General features: G+C 35.9%; 1 protein-coding gene and 1 non-coding gene across 4 annotated transcripts in view; both read right to left on the reverse strand.

Moving 5' to 3' along the window:
- The window catches only part of PARG (poly(ADP-ribose) glycohydrolase), a 191147-nt gene that overhangs the window by 21626 nt on the left and 148094 nt on the right, over nucleotides 1-21427 (reverse strand). For all 3 annotated transcript variants that reach the window (XM_090278367.1, XM_090278368.1, XM_090278366.1), the window contains 2 exons: nucleotides 12509-12587; nucleotides 6797-6905 (listed from right to left, as the gene is read on the reverse strand). In XM_090278367.1, the coding sequence (XP_090134493.1) occupies nucleotides 6797-6905; nucleotides 12509-12587 (188 nt within the window). The remainder of the gene's footprint in view (nucleotides 1-6796; nucleotides 6906-12508; nucleotides 12588-21427) is intronic.
- LOC150010468 (U6 spliceosomal RNA) lies at nucleotides 7863-7968 on the reverse strand. The gene has a single exon (XR_016511442.1). It is a non-coding gene; the product is annotated as a U6 spliceosomal RNA (small nuclear RNA).

The following is a 21427-nucleotide window of genomic DNA, read 5'->3' on the forward strand; positions in this document are numbered from 1 at the left end:
GTTTCTGATTTCCTTTTTTTTTTTTCTGTCAGCCTAGTTGGTCTTTCTGCTTCCTACGGGTTCTTACTTTTCTAAAGCTATCAGACTATATTAGGATGTTGAATACAATAGCAAAGCAAATCTCCTTGGATCCACTCAAGTATGTAACAAAGCCAAAAATATACCTTATGCATAACAGTAAATAAAAATGATCTGTGACAAATGTTCACAGAGAAAAACCAAGGATAAAGAAAGATGCTCTATTAAACGCACACACAGAAATAGAGTAAATTGCTCTGTGAAATTTCCAGAAAGATATAAAAGTTTATTTCACCTAGTGTTTGAGTGGATTAACAAGGCTATTCCTTCTATCCTCTGCTAGGCTATAAATCCTGACAGATATTAATTATAAGTCACTCACTGATGTGGTACAGAGCTTACACCAGAACTCACAAATGACCTGTATAATCAGATGCATGGAGTTCTGAAAACAAACTCTCTGTCAAAATAGGCATAACTTTGGTTTCTGGTCATATTCTCCTAACATGCCTAGATGAAGAAGAAGATTTCTTAGCTTCCTAGTTTGTGTCATTTTGTTTCATAATATCAGAATGGTTTCAGTCTCTTCCTCACTGCTGTCTCTACATAACTGAGCTAACTTTTCCTTAATGAACAAAAATAACTTAGTGAAACTGAAGCCTAACAACAGAGAATTTGAAATATTTAAGATTATTAGAAGCAAAATCTAATGCAAAGTATTAACCAACTAAAAAAGAAAAAATCTACCTTAAAAAATGGCCGTAACTAAAACAAAGTATAAACACTGCAAATAATCTGCATTTGGCTTTTATCAAATAATATCAGATAAAACTTTAAAAAGATAATCAGAAATTCAATTATATAAAATTACGTATTTTAGATATTAGATATACAAAATAAAAATTATTTTATTCTATTAAAGCCAAGCATTTCCAAGGTTAGAAATAGAAGAGAAGCAGCAAGCTCCTTTAAATCCTTTCTAGAAGGACAACACAAGCTTCTCCTTTCTCCAGTAAGAAGAGGGTCCCTGAAATGCTAGAGACCCAGAAGAGCCACTCATCAGGGAGTCCCTTCCTTTTACAGAACTAATTAAGCCACTTGAATAAGGAACAAAGATCAAACAGAACCAGAGGGATGGAAACAGGGAACAGAATGACAGCAGGGCAAGAGGGAAGGGGGGTAGGGGATAATGGTGGAAAGAAGGGGAAGGGTCTAGTCAAAGAACATGTTGAATGACCAATGAACATGGACACTGGAGATTGACTGTGGGAGCAGGGAGTGGGCTGAGTGGAGGGCAAACAGGGAAAAATTGGGACAATTGTAATAGAATAACAATAAAAAAAGCGGAAAAAAAAGAAACAAAGATCAGCTAAGGACAGAGACTTTAAAAGAGTTGCCAAATTCTTACTTCACAGGAAAAGGTACTAGGAGTTCTCAAGAGCGCCACGCTGGCAACAAATACCTTATTTTTTTCCCTACCCAGACACAGAGTACTTAAGGAGATTAATCAGCACAGCAAGAGTAACAGAAAGCCAGCTTAAACTTTAGTCACATAAACATTCACCAATGACAGAGCTACTTTATTTTATTTTATTACTAATAAACAACTTTAAAAAGGGAAGAAAGAAATCATTGTTGCCACAGGACAGTAAGTGGAAGATATCAATAAATGCATATCTCAGAATAAATTTGGATGGGAAGGGAAGATGAGAGGGAAGATAAAGGTAAATTTCAAAAGAGAGCTTTAAGAAACAAGAGGCAGGAATGGCCCAGAAATGGGTCCAAGACATAGATGGTACTTGGGAAATGTCTGTCACAAACATCCATGCACAAATATGCATGAGCACATGCACATTTAAGCAAAAACTCAATCTCCAACATTAATTTTAGCATGCTCAGGTAGATATAATTAAACTATGCCTTTCACTATACTGTAAATACATTATATTGTTTGCTAGATTAATATTCTATAATTTAATAAATATGGATCCCAAAGAATTGCTTATTTATATGAAGTCAATCTTCCACCGTTGTTTAACTTAAATTAGTAACTGATTTTCTGAGCTTTCAGAATATCATGATTTCTTAAAAACAAGCATAAAAGACCCTTAAGAATCCTGGGAACATAGTCAATAATATTGTGTTCAGTTTGCACAGTGACAGATGATTACTAAAATTAGTGATTGATCACACTGTAAAGTAAAAGAGTGAAATATAACTAATATTGTATACCAACTATACTTAAGTTAAAAATAAATCAGTAATTTTTTAAAAAAGAATGTTTTGAAAGAGAATAATATTAATTAGGAGTCTTAAAACTATCCTTAAACCCAGTATTAATAATTTTGTAAATTTTTTTTGTTACTTGATTAAATAGCAACTGTATAAAGATGTTTATTACTATATTATGTACATGTATCATAGAGAAAAACTTGGGACCACCTATTTGTTCAAAGACAGTAGTTAAGTCACAGTATATCAATCCAACCAATTTTATGACCATTAAATATATTATTGTGAAGATTACTAGAAAGTATGAAAAAGTTATATGATTAAATTAAATAGGTAAAATACAAATTATAGGTAACATATACACATTAATATGAAACCAAATATTCCCTACAGAAATGAAAACAACTATTTGGATGACTTTTTTGTCTTTAAAGTAATTGGAATTTTAGAGAACTGATTTTTTCTAAAACCTCACCCAAGGCTATGCTTATTGATTTTAGAGAAAGGAAGGAGAGACAGAGCGAGAAAGATAGAAATATCAATTAGATGCCTCCCATATGTACCATAACCAGGGATTGAATCCACAACCTAGGTATGTGCCCTGACTTGGAATCAAACCTGCAACTTTTTGGTGTAGGGGCAACACTCCAACCAACTGTGCTATCTTGCCAGGGCAATTGATTTTGCTTTTAAAAAATGCAATATAGACTTCCGGCCCAGATGGAGGCCTAGGCAGACATGAAGCGGCGGCAGCAGCAGGCTGGCAGAAAGCGCATCAAACATTTTAAAAAGTCGAGAGGGACACCTGGGGAGCATTCCCAGCACCAGACCAGGCCGCACGGCTCACAGATCCAGCACTGGGGAAAATAAAGCCTCATTGCTTCTGACTGTGCAAACCAGTGTGTGTGTGGGGTGGGGTGGGGTGGGGGGTTTGGAACTGCCGGTCTCTCAGCAGAGTCCATTTGTTTAATGGGCTCCATGGTCCTAGAACATCTGCAGACCCACCCACTCTGAGAATGATGCCCGGGGCGGCAGCTAGAGAGGCGCCAGGCCCATATGGAAGTTGGAGAAGCACCTGGAAAAGAGGCGAGTGCTGAGCAAGCAGCATTGTTCCCTCACATACCCCTCCCACACATACAGTGCCACAATGTGGTGAAACTGGTTGCCCATATTGATGAATAACTAAGGCTCCACCCCTTACAAGTAACAGGTGTGACAGCTCTACCTAAGACAGAGAGACAAACAAAAATAGAAGCCTGTCAAGAAGAAGAGACAGAAAAGTATGGCCCAAAAGGGGAAACAGATAAGGTTCCAGTGACAAAACTAAGAGATGAGGAGATAGCCAACCTAACAGACGAGGAGATAGCTAACCTAACAGATGTCGAGATCAAAACACTGGTGATAAAGATACTCTCAGGCTTGACAGATATGCTTAAGTATGGCAAATGCATAAGGGAAGAAGTGAAGGCTCTGCTAAATGAAACGAAGGAAAATCCACACAAAACCAATGGTGAAGGGAAGGAAACCAGGGTTCAAATCAATAATTTGGAATATGAGGAAGAAAAAAACAGTCAACCAGTACAGAATGAGGATACAAGAACCGAAAAAAGTGAGAGGCTTAGGAACCTCTGGGACAACTTTAAATGCGCCAACATCCAAATCAGAGGATGCCAGAAGGAGAAGAGAAAGAGCAAGAAATTGAAAGCTTATGTGAAAAAATAATGAAGGAAAACTTCCCTATTTTGGAAAAGGACAAAGACACACAAGTCCTGGAAGCACTGAGAGTCCCAAAGAAGTTAGACCCAAAGAGAACCATACCAAGACACATCATAATTAAAATGTCAAAGGTGAAAGATAAAGAATCTTAAAGCAACAAGAGAAAAGCAAAGAGTTACCTACAAAGGGGTGCCTATAAGATTATCAGCTGATTTTTCAAAAGAAATTTTGTAGACAATAAGGACGGTCAAGAAGTATAGAATGTGATGAAAAGTAAGGACCTACAACCAAGATTACTCTATCTAGCAAAGCTATCCTTTAGAATGGAAGGGCCGATGAAATGCTTCCCAGACAAGGTAAAGTTAAAAGAGTTCATCATCACCAAGCCATTATTACATGAAATATTAAAGAGACTTATTTAAGAAAAAGAAGATTCAAACTATGAACATTAAAATGAAAATAAACTCACAACTATCAACAACTGAACCTAAAAATTCAAACAAAATCCAACTAAGCAAACCAGAATAGAAACAGAATCATAGGTATGGGGATCACTTGCAGGATTATCAGCTGGGAGGGGGAAGGGGGAGTAATGTGGAAATGGTGCAGGGATTAAGAAGCATAATTTGTTGGTATGAAATAGACATGGGGAAGTTAAGAATTATATAAAAAAGGGTGAAGCCAAAGAACTTATATGCATGACCCATGGACATGAACTAAGAGGGGTGGGACTGCTGGAGGGAAGAGGGGTACTGGAAGGCAGGGCGCAAAGGAAAAAACACATGGGACTTCCGTAACAACATAATCAATAAAATAGACCTTAAAAATAAAATAAAATAAAATATAGAAAACAATTATGTATGCCTATTATAATTTTAAAAGATATTTGTTGATAACTTCTAAAAGTGAATGATCTAGCTCCTACAAAAAGTATTTGTGGGAATACAGACTTTATCCATTAAGAAAATTTAAATCTGTGTTAATATATGATTATGCTTAAATACACTTCCTTTTCATATATTTCTCTCCAAACTACCTATTACTTACATTAATGACTTTGAGGATCAATTACCCTTTTAAAAATTTACATATATATGTTTAATAAGTAACAGCTGATGAAAATCTAAATATAAATTTTCTTATCCTACTTGATATACTATATAATAAAAACATGTACTTGAACACAAATGCTTTAAGGCAAGAGTATAGCACAGTGAAATGGACTTACATTGAAAACATAGCTAATATAATAAAAGATAACCTTCAGGCAAATATCTGACTTTCAGAGTCAGGAAAGAGAGAATTTATAACTGCTGATATAACAAAGAACAGTCTTTCTGGATAGTGAAATTACTTTTTAAAAAGATAAACAAACAATATCTATAAGTTTAGGTTCAACTTTGAAAAATAGTGTATTTACTCTTAACACTTTTTAGTAGATTCCTTTGAGAATCTTAAACATTAAAACAATGTAAAAGCCCTGGCCAGTGTGGCTCACTTGGCTGGGCATCATCCCGCAAACCGAATGTCTCAGGTTCACTTCCGGCTCAGAGCACATACTTAGGTTGCTCGTGTGGTCCCAGGTCGAGCCACATAGGAAAGGCACCCAATGGATGTTTCTCACTCACATCATTATTTGTCTCCCTCTCTATCTTCCCCTTTACCCTCTCTGTAAAGTCAATAAGCATGTCCTCAGGTGAGGTTCAAAAAAAAAAACCTAATAAATTACATATTAAAAAAATGTCCAACAATAAATTAGATTCTCAAGGAGATTAGGATATAAGATTATAAGTGTAATTATAACATTCATAACACCTACTAAGTTGTTAGTGTAATAAAAGCCTTTTGAGATTATTTGGTTGTTTATTTTACTAATGATATGAAAGGCGAGGCAATTCAGCTAGGAGAAGGAGAGCACAACAAAGAGAGAGCATTTCTATGGTAAGACCCAGGAAGAAGATGTTAAGATGATATACTGAATGCCAGAAATGCCAATCCAAAGGTACTCCCAATTCCTTTGCAATGATACACCCAGTCTGCTGTCATTATCAAAAGTCAGTGTAGGTACTAGCACATCTGTAACCATGCAAAACCACAGACCTCATTATCTTAAAAAACATTCTCGTAACTAAATCCTACTTGTAGGAGTTAAAAAATGGTTTTCAGAGGAACTGCAGAAAAAGCCAAGTGTTTGGCAAAGACTCTAAATCTAGAGAATAGTATCAGCAATCTACTGTATGATAACTTATGTATTACAGTTAACAGTAGTGAAAATTTGAGCTAACAATAGGAATGGCTTATTTTTACATTTCTGTAATAAAATTTTAAAAATGATTATAATAGACAGCACTAAGCAGCATAGAAATCACAGATTCTACAATGAACATATCAAATAACCAAATCAATAAACAATTCACATGATTCTCACCTACAACAGAACACTTTTAACTTGGCTTTTATGGTTTATGTTTTAATCCTGACTATACCTTGTAGAGAAAAATGTCATTGAGTATGTCTAAAAAACTTTTCAGGGCTCATTTATTTCTGTATAGTTTTACAATGATAATGTTCCAAAGCAGCTAAAAATACTTGATGAGATAAATGCACATGTGGAGCTTAATGTCAAGCAACAGTCTATCTGGCATCAGTAATCAAACAATTATGAAATGGAAAGTACATCTTGTACAACTGACGGATCCATTAAATCAGGAGAGTTGTGGGCAGACGTACTGACACTGCAAGAATGACCAGAAAGCATTAATTTCAGCATTAATAAAATGACAGTAAATAGATGACAGCTGCCAGAGAACAAAGAAATAAGATTACTGGCCTTGTTAAGCTCACGTCTGATTTTCTCAGGCACAAATTGGTCGAGGTAGCGTCTGAAGTGAAGGGCATCGATGGCGACAATTTCAGTGTTGCGCCGCTGCCAGTCGTCCCTGGGGCAGGACAGAGGGAAAGATGAAGAATAGGGAAAAGCACTCACAAAGTAAAACCCTCACATATTTCTGAGACTTTGACAAGGTTAAAATATTAAAAATAAACCCATGACTATAGGTCTCAGAAAAACAGGAAGGCAGAAAACACCATTTTATTTTAGATTCCAAGGCATACATATTGTCAACTGCCAAGGATTAAATAGCAAAATGGAAAAATATGAAGAAACAACAGATATGACATATTGTAAAAGGGTACATCATTTACAGTGAGTCTCAGAGGTTAAAGGATTAGGGGGCAAACAAAAGGAACTTATGTCTTTCTTTTCCTCTAATACTAAAGACATGGCATTTGTATTTCAACAAGAGCTCATTCCCTCTGTTTTGAAAGATTTGCTCTAGGTCACTGGGTATGTAACATCATCATATATAGTCACCCAACAAATAATCCCAAGAAGTCAAGTGTTACAAAAAATGTGTAATGATTCAGTACAACATTCCACTTACTGTGCTCAACTGCTGAGTGTGAAATTATTTTTAAAAAGAAAGACAGCAAAGCAAATGACAACACAAAGCATACTTATATATAACACTGCCCGTGGAAACAGGAAAGACTGGATGAGATGGTGATTTTGGAAATGTAAAATTCCCAATATTTCATCTCTTATAAACCTGCATATACTGATATGTCAAGCAACTTTCCACACTGAAGAACACCAATAAAAACCTACTCTGTAAACAATTATCATGAATTAAATATCCAGGTAGATAACAGCTAAAACTACATATTTTAACTAAAACAAAGGGAATGAGACCAGGGACTACACTGAGGTACTACAAATGTTTGTATGGCTACATGAGCAATAGCTGGTTTTTTCTGCCACAAAGGCTCTCTCTCATTTCTTTACTTTTTACTTTTATTTTTTTCATGAAAAGGAAAGGAATTATTTAAAGGTTATAAAAAATATGGAGCGCTTCAGGAATTTGCATGTCATCCTTACATAGGGGCCATGCTAATCTTCTCTGTATCGTTCCAATTTTAGTACATGTGTTGACAAAGAAGCACTTTTTTTTATTTTTAATTGCTTAATCCTGTCACCATTTTTATCCAGCCCCATAACCCCTCTGCCCTCTCACAGCTATCAGTCTTTTCTCTATCTATGATTTGGCTTCAATTTTATTTGTAAGTTTATTTGTTCATTAGACTCCACATATAAATGAGATCATATGGTATTTTTCTTCACCTAATTGGCTTATTTCACTTAGCATAATACTCTCCAGGCCCATCCATGTGTTTAAAAGGTAAGACTTCCTTCTTTTTTGCAGGCAAGTAGTACTCCATTGTAGAAATGTACCACAGCTTTTTTATCTACTCATCTACTGATGTACACTGGGCTACTTCCAAAACTTTTAAATACTACTACAGTAAACATAAGGGTGTATATATTCTTTCAAATTAGTGTTCAGCCTTTCTCAGAGATATATTCCCAGAAGTGAAATTGCTGGGTTATAACGCAGTTCCATTTTAAATTTTTGTGGTAACCCCATACTGCTTTCCACAGTGAATGCACCAATCTGCATTCTCACCAGCAGTGCACTTGGGTTTCTTTTTCCCTACATCCTTGTCAAAACTTGTTTGGTTTATTGATGATAGCCGTTCTGACACATGTGAGGTGAAATCTCCTTGTGGTTTTAATTTGCATTTCTCTGGTGATTAGTGATGGTAAGCATCTTTTCATATGCCTATTGGCCATCTGAATATTCTCTTAGGAGAAGTGCCTATTTAGGTCCTTGCCCCATTTTTTAATTGGATTGTCTGTTATTTTGGTGTGTAGTTATACAAGTTCTTTATAAATCTGGGGTATTAATTCCTTATCAAATCTATCGATGACTATGTTCTCCCATCCAGTGAGTTGTCTTTTCGTTTTGTTGATGGTTTCCTTTGCTGTACAAAAGCTTTTTAGTTTGATGTAGTCCCATTTGTTTATTTTTTTCTTTTGTTTCCCTTGCCTGAGGAGATATATTAGAAAAAATATTGCTACGAATAATGCCCAAGATCTTACTGCCTAAGTTTTCTAGGCTTTCTATGGTTTCAAGTCTAATATTTCAGTCTTTAATCCATTTTGAGTTTATGTTTATGTATGGTGTCAGAAGATGATCTAGTTTCATTTTTTGCATGTACATGTCCAATTTTCCCAAAACTATTTATTGAATAGACTATCATGACACTATTGTTATGTCTTTGCCTCCTTTATCAAATATTAATTGACCATATAGGCATAGGTTTATTTCTGGGGACTCTATTCTGTTCCATTGATCTACATGTGTCTGTTTTTATGCCAGTACCATACTATTTTACTTACTATGACCTTGTACTATAGTTTGATATCAGCTATCATGATTCCTCCAACTTTGTTCTTTCTCAAGATGGCTGAGACTCCTAGAGATGTTTCTTTTCTTTTTTTTGGTTCCATATAGATTTTTGGAATATTTGTCCTAGTTCTGTTAAATATGCCATTGGTATCTTGATATGAATTGCATTGAATCTACAGATTGCTTTGAGTAGTATAGACATTTTAATGATGTCAATTCTTCTTATCCAAGAACACAGTATATGTTTCCACTTATTTGTATCTTCTTCAATTTCTTTCTTCAGTGTCTAATAATTTTCTGAGTAGAGGTCTTTTACAACTTTGGTTAGGTTTATTCCTAGGTATTCTTTTGTAGCAATTGTGAATGTGATAGTTTTTTTAGTTTCCCTTTTTTAAAACTGTTTTACTATTACAGTTGTCCCATTTCCCCCCTTTGCTCTCCCCTGTTTCACCCACCTCCCTCCTCTCCTACAGTCCATCCCCAGTTAGTTTCCCTTTCTGATAGTTTATTATTGGTATATAAAAATGCAAATGATTTCAGGATATTTATTTTGTATCCTGCTACTTTACTGAATTCATATCAGTTTTAGTAGTTTCTTGGTGGAATCTTTGGGGTGCTATATGTACAGTATCATGCCATCTGCAAATAATGAGTGTTACTTCTTCCTTTCCAATTTGTATGTCTCTTATTTCTTCTAATTCTCTAATTGCTGTGGCTAGGACTTCCAGTACTATGTTAAGTAAGAGTGTTGAAAGTGGACATTCCAGTCCTCTTCCCAATCTTAAGGGCCAATGCTTGTACTTTTTGTTCATTGAATGTGATGCTGGCAATGGGTTTGTCATATATGGCCTTTATTATGTTGAGGTATGTTCCCTCTATTCCCACTTCCCTAATAGTTTTTATCCTAAATGGGTGCTAGATTTTATCAAATGCTTTTTCTGTGTCTATTGATATGATCATGTGGTTTATATCCTTCATTTTGTTTATGCTGTGAATCAAATTTATTGGTTTGCAAATGTACCAACCTTGCATTCCTGGAATAAATCCCACTTGATCATGGTGTATGATCTTTTTGATGCATTGCTGTATTCAGTTTGCTAATATTTTGTTGATGATTTTAGCACCTATGTCCATCAGAGCTATAGGCCTATAATTTTCTTTCTTTGTAGTGTCTTTATCTGGTTTTGGAATTAGAATAATGCTCAGCTCATAAAATAAGTTTGGGAGCCTTCCCTCCTCTTAAATGGTATAAAATAGGTTGAGAAGCAGAGGTGTTAGTTCTTCTCAAAATATTTGGTAAAATTAGCCTGCAAGGTCCAGAGCTTTTATTTGTTGAGTTTTTAAATTACTGCTTCAGTTTCACTGGGTGTAATCTGTCTATTTAGATTCTCTGAGTCTTCCAGATTTAGTTTTGGAAGATTGTATGTTTCTAGGAATTTATCCATTTTGTCCAGGTTGTCCAGTTTGTTGGCATATAGTTTAGATTTTCTTACAATCCTTTGTTATTTCTTTGGTGTCAGTTCTTACTTTTCCTCTTTCAATCTGATTTTATTTATTTGGGTCCTTTCTCTTTTTTTCATGATGAGTATGGTTAAAGGTTTGTCAATCTTGTTTGTTTTTTCAAAGAACCAGCTCTTGGATTCATTGATCTTTTGTATCATTTTTTTGACCCTATTTCATTTATATCTGCTCTGACCTTCGTTATTTCCTTTCTTCTACTCACTTGGTCTTTGTTTCTTGTTCTTTTTCAAGTTCCTTTAAGTGTAAAGTTAGGTTGTTTGAGATTTTTCTAATTTTTTGAGGTAGGCCTGTAATGATATGAATTTCCCTTTAAGGACCACTTTTGTTGTGTCCCATAGATTTTGGGTTGTTGTATTCTTACTTTTATTTGTTTCAAGGTATCTTGATTTCTTCCTTGATCTCACTGTTGACCTGTTCATCGTTTAGTAACATGTTATTTAGCTTCCACATCTTTGCATGTTTTTCAGTTTTTTTCTGGTGACTTATTTCTAGTTTTACACCATTATGATCAGAGAAGATGCGCGATATGATTTCAATATTCTTACGTTTACTGAGACTTGTTTTGTGGCCAACATGTAGGCTATCCTAGAAAATATTTCATGTGCACTTTAAAGTAAAGTATATTCTGCTGATTTGGGGTAAAATGCTCTGAAGATATCAATTAAATCCATCTAATCTAGTGTGTCCTTTAAGGCCTCTGTTTCCTGGTCGATTTTCTGTCTGGAAGATCTACCCATTTTATCAATTGGGTGTTAAAATCACCTACTATGACTTTATTACTGTCAGTCTCTTACTATATGTATATGAAGATTTGCTTTAGATATTTAGGTTTCCCTATGTTGGGTGCATAAATGTTTACAAGGGTCATATGTGCTTGTTGGAACGCTATCCTTTTCATATGTAGTGTCCTTCTTTGTCTCTTATTATAGTCTATTTTTTCAGATATTAAATATAGCTACTCCAACTTTTTTTCCCTTTCCATTTGCATGAAATTCTCTTTCCATTTCTTTACTTTTAATCTGTATGTGTCTTTTATTCTGAGGTGGGTCTCTTGTAGACAGTATATATATATATATATGGATCTTGTTTTCTTATCCATTCAGCTACCCTGTATGTTTTGATTAAAGCATTTAAACTCACAACAGCTCTTTTTCATTAGAATACACAGACACACACACACACATGCTTTCAATTTTCATTCCCATAAAAATTCACCTGTGTTAGACCAATTTAGTTGAGAAGAACATGTAAAAATATACTTCAATAAAAAAAAAAAAGAGAGACAGCATCAGCACAGCTCATTATAATTTCTCCTGACAATTGAAAAATGACATTAGGCAAATTGTCTGAACTAGGTTTCTCCCACCTACCTAATCTCCCAGAAAAGTTAAGGATAACTAATTATACTGTTTAAGGGCTTTAAGCTATGACTATAATTTCTGCTAAGTAAGTTTGGCCTTGGAAGTTAACCTCTATTGACTGCTTATAATTGGCAGCTAAGTTGCAAGAACTATAGACTTTGGCATGTATTTTTCTTTCTTCCCTTTGTTATACAGAAATGGCAATACTGTTATAACCACTAATGAACCTGTAATACTGAATTTTTAAAAAAAGTTAAATTTCTAAAATAAAGAGTAGCTGGGAGGCAGAATGTATGAGGCCACATTACTTAGCTTTTGGCCATGTAATACTAAAATGAGAAATGAACTCACCTTTCACTCCCATCTTCATGGCTCCGGGCCCAACGATACGTTTCAGCATAGCCTGTGTATTCACTATACTGTTCGGTACCTGAAACAAATAATCTGCCAATATTATTTTTCAGAAATATTTTCTCAAAAGCTACTCCTTCTAAAAACTACAACAGTGAAAAACCACTGGTGTTAATGATTTGTAATTATTTCCTATAAAGAAAAAAAATGAAGCCTCCAAAAGTCACTACAATATTTATCATACAGTGACTGAATGTCTCAATCAATGTAGAAAACAAAATATGCTTGAAAATACATTTTCTTCTTTTATGAGGACTGCATAAAGACTATGTTTTATACAAGTCCGCTGTTTTCAATGTCAATAATCTGATATATTAAGTTTGTATTGTTGAGAAATGAAATTTTACATAAAGACATTCCCTGCTAAAGCAACTTTCATTAAAATTAAATCTAAGATCTCCCTATCAATAGGCAAGGTACTTCAAAACAACTTTATAAAACTAGGATATTATGACACAAGAAGAAAGGGCAGGGAAAAAAGACATAATACTAACCTGATGAGAACATGCACCAAGCTAGCCACATAAAGACTTTTAATTCATCATACCTGAACATGTCAGGAAAAAAAGTATCAAACTGTTCCACTATTTAACTAAATAAACTCATTCCAATTCCTATGGCCAGCTCAACAATCACTTAACTTTTGAAGAATTAAGAAAAAAGCAGACTTCCGGTCAAGATGGAGGCCTAGACAGACACGCTGCATCTCCCTCCACAGCTAAGAAGGAATACAACTACCTCAAAATTAGAGACAAACAGAAGTTCCAGGAAATCCAGCTGTATGGAAGTCCAACAAAGATATAAAGAAGAAATACTCATCCAAAGAGGTAGGAAGGACGGAGCCAGGGCAGAGAGGACGCAGTGTGGTGGTGGTGGCGGCGGCAACAGTGGCGTCAAGCCTGTGGAAAGCGCAGTCACACATTTTAAAAAGTGGGGAGGGACACATGGGGAGTGTTCCCAGCTCCTGACGAGACCATGCAGCCCACAGTACCAGCACCAGGGAAAATTAAGCCTCATTGCTTCTGACTGTGCAAACCAGTGGGGTTTGGGATAGAGGAAGAAACTGCTGGTCTCTCAGCAGAGTCCACTTGTTTAAAGGGCCCCCATGGTCCTAGAACATCTGCAGACCCACCCATTCTGGAAACAACAGCCAGGGCAACAACCAGAGAAGCGTCAGTCCCATACAAAGTGGGAGAAGTGCCTAGAAAAAGGGCGAGTGCTGAGCAAGCGACATTGTTACCTCTCAGACCCCTCCTCCATATAGAGCACCACAGCATGGTGAAACAGGTTGCCCTCTACTGACGAGGAAACCTAAGGTTCCGTCCCTTACAAATTAACATAAGCAACAACTCTACCTAAGACACAGAAGCAAACAAACACAGGAGCCTGTCAAGATGAGGAGAGAGAGAAGTATGGCCCAAAAGGGAGACTGGATCAAGGTTCCAGTGGGAGAACTAAGCGATGAGGAGATAGCCAACCTAACAGATGAAGAGTTCAAAACACTGGTGATAAAGATGATCACAGGCTTGACAGATATGCTTAGGTATGGCAAACACAAAAGGAAAGAAGTGGAGGATATGCTAAATGAAATGAAGGAAAATCCACACAAAACCAATAGTGAAGGGAAGGAAACTGTGGTACAAATCAATGATTTGGAACAAAAGGAGAAAAACAACAGTGGACCAGTACAGCTGAGGAAACAAGAACTGAAAAAAATAAGGAGAGGCTTAGGAACCTCTGGGACAACTTTAAACATGCCAACATCCAAATTTAGGGGTGCCAGAAGGAGAAGAGGAAGAGCAAGAAATTGAAAAATTATTTGAAAAAATAATGAAAGAAAACTTCCCTAATTTGGGGAAGGAAATGGACATATGGGTCCAGGAAGCACACAGAGTCCCAAACAAACTAGACCCAGGGAGGACCACACCAAGACACATCATAATCAAAATGCCAAAGGTTAAGGATAAAGAGAGAATCTTAAAAGCAGCAAGAGAGAAGAGGAGAATTACTTACAAAGGGGTACCTATAAGACTGTCAGCTGATTTCTCAAAAGAAAGTTTTCAGGCAAGAAGGGACTGGCAGGAAATATTCAAAGTGATGAAAAGCAAGGACCTACAACCAAGATTACTCTATCCAGCAAAGATATCATTCAGAATGGAAGGGCAGAGTAAGTGCTTCCCAGACAAAGTAAAGCTGAAGGAGTTCACCATCACCAAGCCATTACTATATGAAATGTTAAAGGGATTTATTTAAGAAAAAGAATATCAGAACTATGAACATTAAAATGAAAACAGTATCACCACTATCAACAACAGAAGCTAGGGAATGGAAACAAAGGCAAACTAAGCAGACAACTAGAGTGGGAACAGAATGATAGGTATGGGGAGCATGTGGGGGGAGGGCAGCAAGAAGGGGGAAAGGGGAGAGGGAGGGAAATGGCGCAGGAGTTAAGAAGCATGGTAGGAGGGTTGGGAATGGACAGGGGGATGTTGAGAAGAACTTTATGCACAACCCATGGACATGGGCTAAGGGTGGAGGACGGCTGGAAGGAGGGGGGTTGCTGGGTGGAGGGGAGCAAAGGGAAAAGAAATTGGGATAACAACAGCATAATCAATAAAACGTATCAAAAAAACTGGTTGAAAATATATTAATAGTAAATTACATTTCTATTTCAAGTTAGAATGATTTCAGTTCTTTCCTAAGATAAAGTAGGTAAGATTTATTTCCTTAAGTTATGGGAAATTTAAAAATCACATATAGATGCTTCTGCTCTAAACAAATTAAGTTATGGGTTTTCTAAGTAAACATCTTTCAAAATTATGTCAAGAATTCTGAAAAGATAACCATAACTTGTTTTTAATTCAAATTTACTGATAAACTATAATGAAAATACAAAGGTAAACAGTGACAACAGCAAACAAGAGTCAGAAGATGAATGACCTTTATGATAGCTCTCTCTACGTCCACTTAAGGAAAAAACTAGATGGAACCCACTAAAATCTTTTCAAGAGTTCATGACAGCTTTATGAGTTTTCAGATTTAGAGGTAAAAACCATTCTTATTTTCCCTTACTAGTAATTAAAGTTTGTAATGAGCATAGGAAAAATATTTGGAGATTAAAAATGTTCTGCTTAATAAGGGGTTGTGCCGTTGGAAAGAAATTTTATATGAAAGCCACCTTTCCTGCTTTTACTAGTATCATTCATAGACTGGTAATTAAGTAGCAGGTAAAACAATATTACCTTTCATTGCCATTATTAATAAAACTTAAGAAAAGCCAAATTCCAAATGAATTTGCATCTTTCCCAATGAGCTGATGTCATTTAGTTAGCAATGGGCTGTTCTGTAGTAATGGGCATCTCTAGTGTTGTTATTCTATAAAAAGCACCAGTATAGGCAATGGTGTCCACTTTTGTCCTTTCTATCAGTTCTGCTGACACTCATAAATGATATAAGGACCTGTGATGTCTGGGATAATTTGATTCATTAGAGTGCAGGTTTTATGTTAAACGTACTAACATCCTGCTCAGTAAGTTTCACATGTAGGCAACTTCAGATGGTTACCTCACAGAAACAACAAAACAATCTCTCAGAACCACAATAACAATCTTTGGTATTGACAGTATTTGCTGCTGGGTGTTGTAGAGGAACACGAGAGAGAGGAAAAGGAAAACAGAAAAGGGAAGATTAGGGTTTTAATTCTTTCCCTCTATCTATACTTACTGAAAGGTTTTAACTCACAGTTGCTCCAGGGATCATAGAAAACAGAGGATAACACTGTCTGGATAAAAGTATTTGCCTGTTTGCATGACCTGTTTCATATTCATTAGAAGTCTGATACCAACCAGATGCCCCACAATGATAATAAATTTAATTTATTTCCAATTTCTCAAACTCTTCTACAGATTCAGGCAGCACTGTCACAGCCACTGAACCTAGATGAATCATTGAAGGAATGGAATTGATCAGGCAGACAGACTGCAGTGCACAGTTAAGAGTCTCCTAAGAAGAGAGATGGCAGAAAGCCAACATCAAATAGATGATGAAATGGCCATTTCCATTAAGGGAACATCACATCACAGATATTAATTAGGAGGATCTATAATAGAGTTAAGAGGATATGGGGGGAAAATGCTGAGTTAAAAGTCACCCTGGATGTCCTTAGCCTGAAGCAATTATAGATATGAAGGTGAGTCATGTATCTGCAATTTTCCATTCATTTCACAATGCTTGCAGGTAAGTTAGAGATCAAACATAACTCCAGAGTGATGGATGCTTTTAGATTGGGGACAAACTATCTTTAAAAAAAAAGAGAAAAAATTTACTCTTTTTCTTTTATAGGGAGATTATATTCTTTGTTTGTAGCAAGATTAATGATAAATGGTAAGAGTCTTACAAGAGAAATGAAGGAAATGAAACAAATTAGCTTTGAGTTTAAATGCCCAGCATTCTACCAACTTTTTTATTTCTATGGACCCTTAAACAACATGGGGATTAGAGGGCAAGCCCCCCTCATAGTCGAAACTCCACACGTAACTATTTACTCCACAAAAACTTAATTACTAATAGCCTACTGCTGAACTGAAAGGTTTATTGATAAAATAAACAGTTGGTTAACACATATTTTGTATGTTATATGTATTATAAATACTGTAGTCTTTATTGTTGTTTTAGAGGGAAGGGAGGGAGAAAGAGGGTGAAAGAAACATCAGTGTGGGAGAGAAACATCAACTGATTAGCTTTTGAGCATGCCCCAACCGGGGAACAAACCCACAACCTGGGCATGGGCCCTGACCGGGAATAGAACCTGCAACCTTTTGGCTTGTGGGTGATGCCCAACCAACTGAGTCACACCAGCCAGAGCTATCTGTACTCTTAAAATAAAGCAAGCAAGAGAAAAAAAAATGTCATTGATAAAATCCTAAGGAAAATATACTTACAGTATTGTACTATATTTATTGAATATATAACATGTCATCTGTTCGCAAAATGAATAAACTGTCTGCCAGTACCTACATCACACAAAACACTGTAAATGTTATATGTATTACTAACACTAGACATCAAAAATGAAAAGATAACACAAAAAGATAATATGAAAAAAGTATAACAATTCATGCATTGATAACAAAGAAGCAGCAATATGATTGCTTTATGGTAGTCTAGTATAAATGATACAACTGCTTCACAGTAGTGAGGAAACCTCCGAAAAAATTTCAAACCTATATTGTTCAAAAATCAACTATATATTTATTTTAAAAATTGATAGACTTTTTTTTTCTGAGTCTTCAGTTCAAATCTAGCTTATCTGCTAAAAATTAAAATTTTTCTAAAGTATTATTTGATACACCCAAATGTTGGAGACAGTCACATTCCATACCTTCAGAGCTCTCTAAAACAAGAGTCTGCTGTTTTGATGTGGTAAGACAAAAAAAAAAATAACAACTGTTAATTGTCTGAGTTTATGTAGGAAACTAAGAATGGAACCTTGGCAAAGGAATTTCTTATTGGATAGATGTTGTGATCCCAATTGTAATAAAATGGAAAGATAACACCCTTTAATTCTCAGTATTGTCTCAACTCACATATTGGTTTAGCTATATTTATTTGCTGTTTATTACGTATGCAGATACAAAAAATACAGTTGGAAGGGATGGGGGGAGAAGAGAGTATAAGGAATTAGAGACAAAAAAACTTAACTGTCATAAATCCACTGCTGGACAAATAAAAACTTTGAAATGTTGGTCTTACACTGTTTTAGAGAGGTCTGAAAGTACAGAATGTGAGTGTCTCCAGCATTTAGGTCATATGGAATACTACTCAGCCATAAAAAAGAAAATTTTACCCATTGCGACAGCATGGATGAACCTGAAGAACATTATGCTAAGTGAAATAAGCCCGTCAGAGAAAGACAAATACTATTATGATTTCACTCATTTATGAAATCTAATGCACAAACTGAATTAACAAGTAAAATAGACTCTTAGATAGAGAGCAGGATAACACATATGGGGGGTTGGTGTGAGAGGGTGAAGGGATCAAGCAAAAAAGAAAAAGGATTCATGGACATAGACAACAGAGAGATAATTACAAGGGGAAGAGAAGTATAAAGGGGCAGGTAATGGAAAACATACAATTAAGAAATCATGCTAAAAAAACATAGGATATCTAAATGATGTGAAATAACTTGCTGAAAAGTCTTTTAAGCAACAAGTACTTAAAAAAGGTAAGAACACATCAGCAAAAGTGATGGAGTAAATTCTCTCCTCCATAAAAGGAATAACAACATGCGTAAAAATTATAAGAATCAACTTTTTCTGAACTCTGGGAGTTAATCAAAGGCTTGAAGCAGTCCAGTAAGTGTTTATTAAAAGAAAATTGGCTGAACCAACCTAGAGTCTGCAAGATCCTTCCCCATGTGGGAAGTCCACCCTCCCCTTCACACCCCCACTCTTATTAGGGATTTCTGGACCCAAGGGTAGGTAGGACAATGACCATGCCCAGCTTGAAGGAGCTAGAGGAGCATGAGACCGTCACCCATTGTCCTCTATAAGATTATAAAGGGTCTTAAGTCCGAGAGGAGGGGATTGTTATTTTTTGTTATAAAAAATTAATTAAAAAAATAATAATTATATGGGAAAGGGAGAAACTGGAGAGCTTGTATGCGTGACCCATGGGCATGGACTGGGAGGGGGGTTGTTGGGGGTGCTGGGCAGAGGGGAGCAAAGGGGAAAAATTGGAACTATTATGACAATATAATCAATAAAATATACTTAAAAAAAGAAAAGAAAATTGGCTGAATCTTGGTAAAAAGAGTGAGTTCTGTGATGTTTTTAACTTGCCCTATTCCTATTCCACTTTTCCAAGCTCTGTGATGGCCTTAAAAACCAACAATCTATAATCACTGTGAAAACCAGCAGCCTAGTAGTCACCAGAGGTGGCAGAAGAGAGCTGAAGCTCCTTCAAAGCCCCATTCTCAGAGAATTGTCATCATATAACCTGTCCCATGCTTCCCTGCAAGACTCACTCACAAGACTATCTTTATTTGACCTGAATTGGAGCTTGCCCAGTAGGAAAAGGCTAATCTCCAGTGATGTTTGTTGAAAACATTTATAAACAATTGTTTAACACGGTGGCTGCCTGAGGCAGTATATAATAGTTGAGCAACAACAGGCTAACCAAAAAGTTTCAAAGAAAAAGCTGAGGGATAAGATGTCCATAATGGGCTTTGGAAAGTTCTAAGTATCACCAGGAATACAGAAGTAGGACTACACACCTGCCCATAGATCTCCACTTTGTCTAAACTTGGGCATCTGGGCAAGCAGGAAGTGCCAACTGCCTGTTGCAGTGCTGGGTGAGACCAAAAGCACAAAGAGCCCTTTGGCAAAGACTGAGAGACTTATTGGTTCTAAGCACTTAAGAAAACATCTGTCCAATCATTAGTTGACCATTAATTTAACCAAATAGAGACTTCAGTGGCCACACACACACACACACACAAACACAGACCTTTGGTTTTTACAAAACTAAGTTAGAACATGTTGGGGAAAGTGTCCTCCCCAGATTTATTCCCTCTCAGCAATAGCTAGGCACAGTCCTCTGCTAGGCAGAAAGAGCCCAGTGCTTATGTGAGGAACCTGGAACATTTTCCCTAAGGCTTTGTGTCTCCTTTGCTCCTTTCCCTTCTGCTGCAGCTGCTGCATCTGCCACAGGCTCCTTCTCCTCTGCCACACTGAAAATGTCAAGGTAAGCTGCCACATTCTGCTGTCATTTTCTAGGAATGGGTGCCATCAATCCATATCTCCTGTGTTCTCACAGAGGAATAGGCCCCTCTCACTTCCACATCAAAATAAGTCCTACAGGACAGAAGCTTGGTATTGGTTCCTATATCTCTTGGATTTCTCCTACCTATGCCCAAGGCCTCTGAGAGTTTACTTAACTGAACTTTTCCTTGGCATGGTACTTAATTCCTTCCATGCTAATATACATTGCCATGCTAAAAAATTCTCCTTTTGTTAAGATCAAATTCATAGTGCATATTGCATATTTGAAAGTTGTTAAGAGAGTAGATCTTAAATGATAATCACAAAGAAATTTTGTAAATACATATGGTAACAAATGTTACAAGCCTTATTGTGATGATCATTTTCGTAATATATACAAATATCGAATCATTACACCTGAAAGTAATATAACAGTTAATATGTCAATTATACCTCAATAAAAAAGATCAGATACCAAGGCAAACAAAAAGAATACAGACTTTAAAAAATTAGTTTAGAAAAATAAATTTAAAAAATCACCATAGAGCAACAAACATACTCTCGGAGAAGGGGAAAATCTGATTTCAAGAGTTACCACATTATTTAAAATGTCCAGTTTTCAACAAAAAATTGAGACGTACAAAGAAATGAGTAAGTGGGGCTCATACTCAGAAAAAAAATTAGTCAATATAGTAACTGTCCCCAAGGATCCCAGATGTTGGACTTACTAAACAAAGGCTTTAAATTAGCTATTTTAAATATGGTAAAAAAATAAAAATAAAAAAGGAAATTATATCTACAGACCTAAATAAAAAATATGAGAAAAATGCTTAACAAATAAAGACTCTCAATAAAAAGACAGAAATTATTTTTTTAAAAAAGACCCAAACAAATTCTGGATTTGAAATGTACAATAGCTGAAATAAAAATTTCACTGCAGGGTATGCAAAGGCAGATAAAATAGTATAAATTTGACTGTATTTTCCTTTTTTTTTTATTAACTTAAGTCAAGAGAGATACTAAGATAATGGCACTTTTTCTCTTAGAATTAGATTAGGGTAACCTAAAGTTACTGATTTGTTTCTCTTTTTTTAAA

This window comes from Furipterus horrens, unplaced genomic scaffold, assembly GCF_987537825.1.
Source record: "Furipterus horrens unplaced genomic scaffold, mFurHor1.1.pri manual_scaffold_5, whole genome shotgun sequence".
Lineage (NCBI taxonomy): Eukaryota > Metazoa > Chordata > Mammalia > Chiroptera > Furipteridae > Furipterus > Furipterus horrens.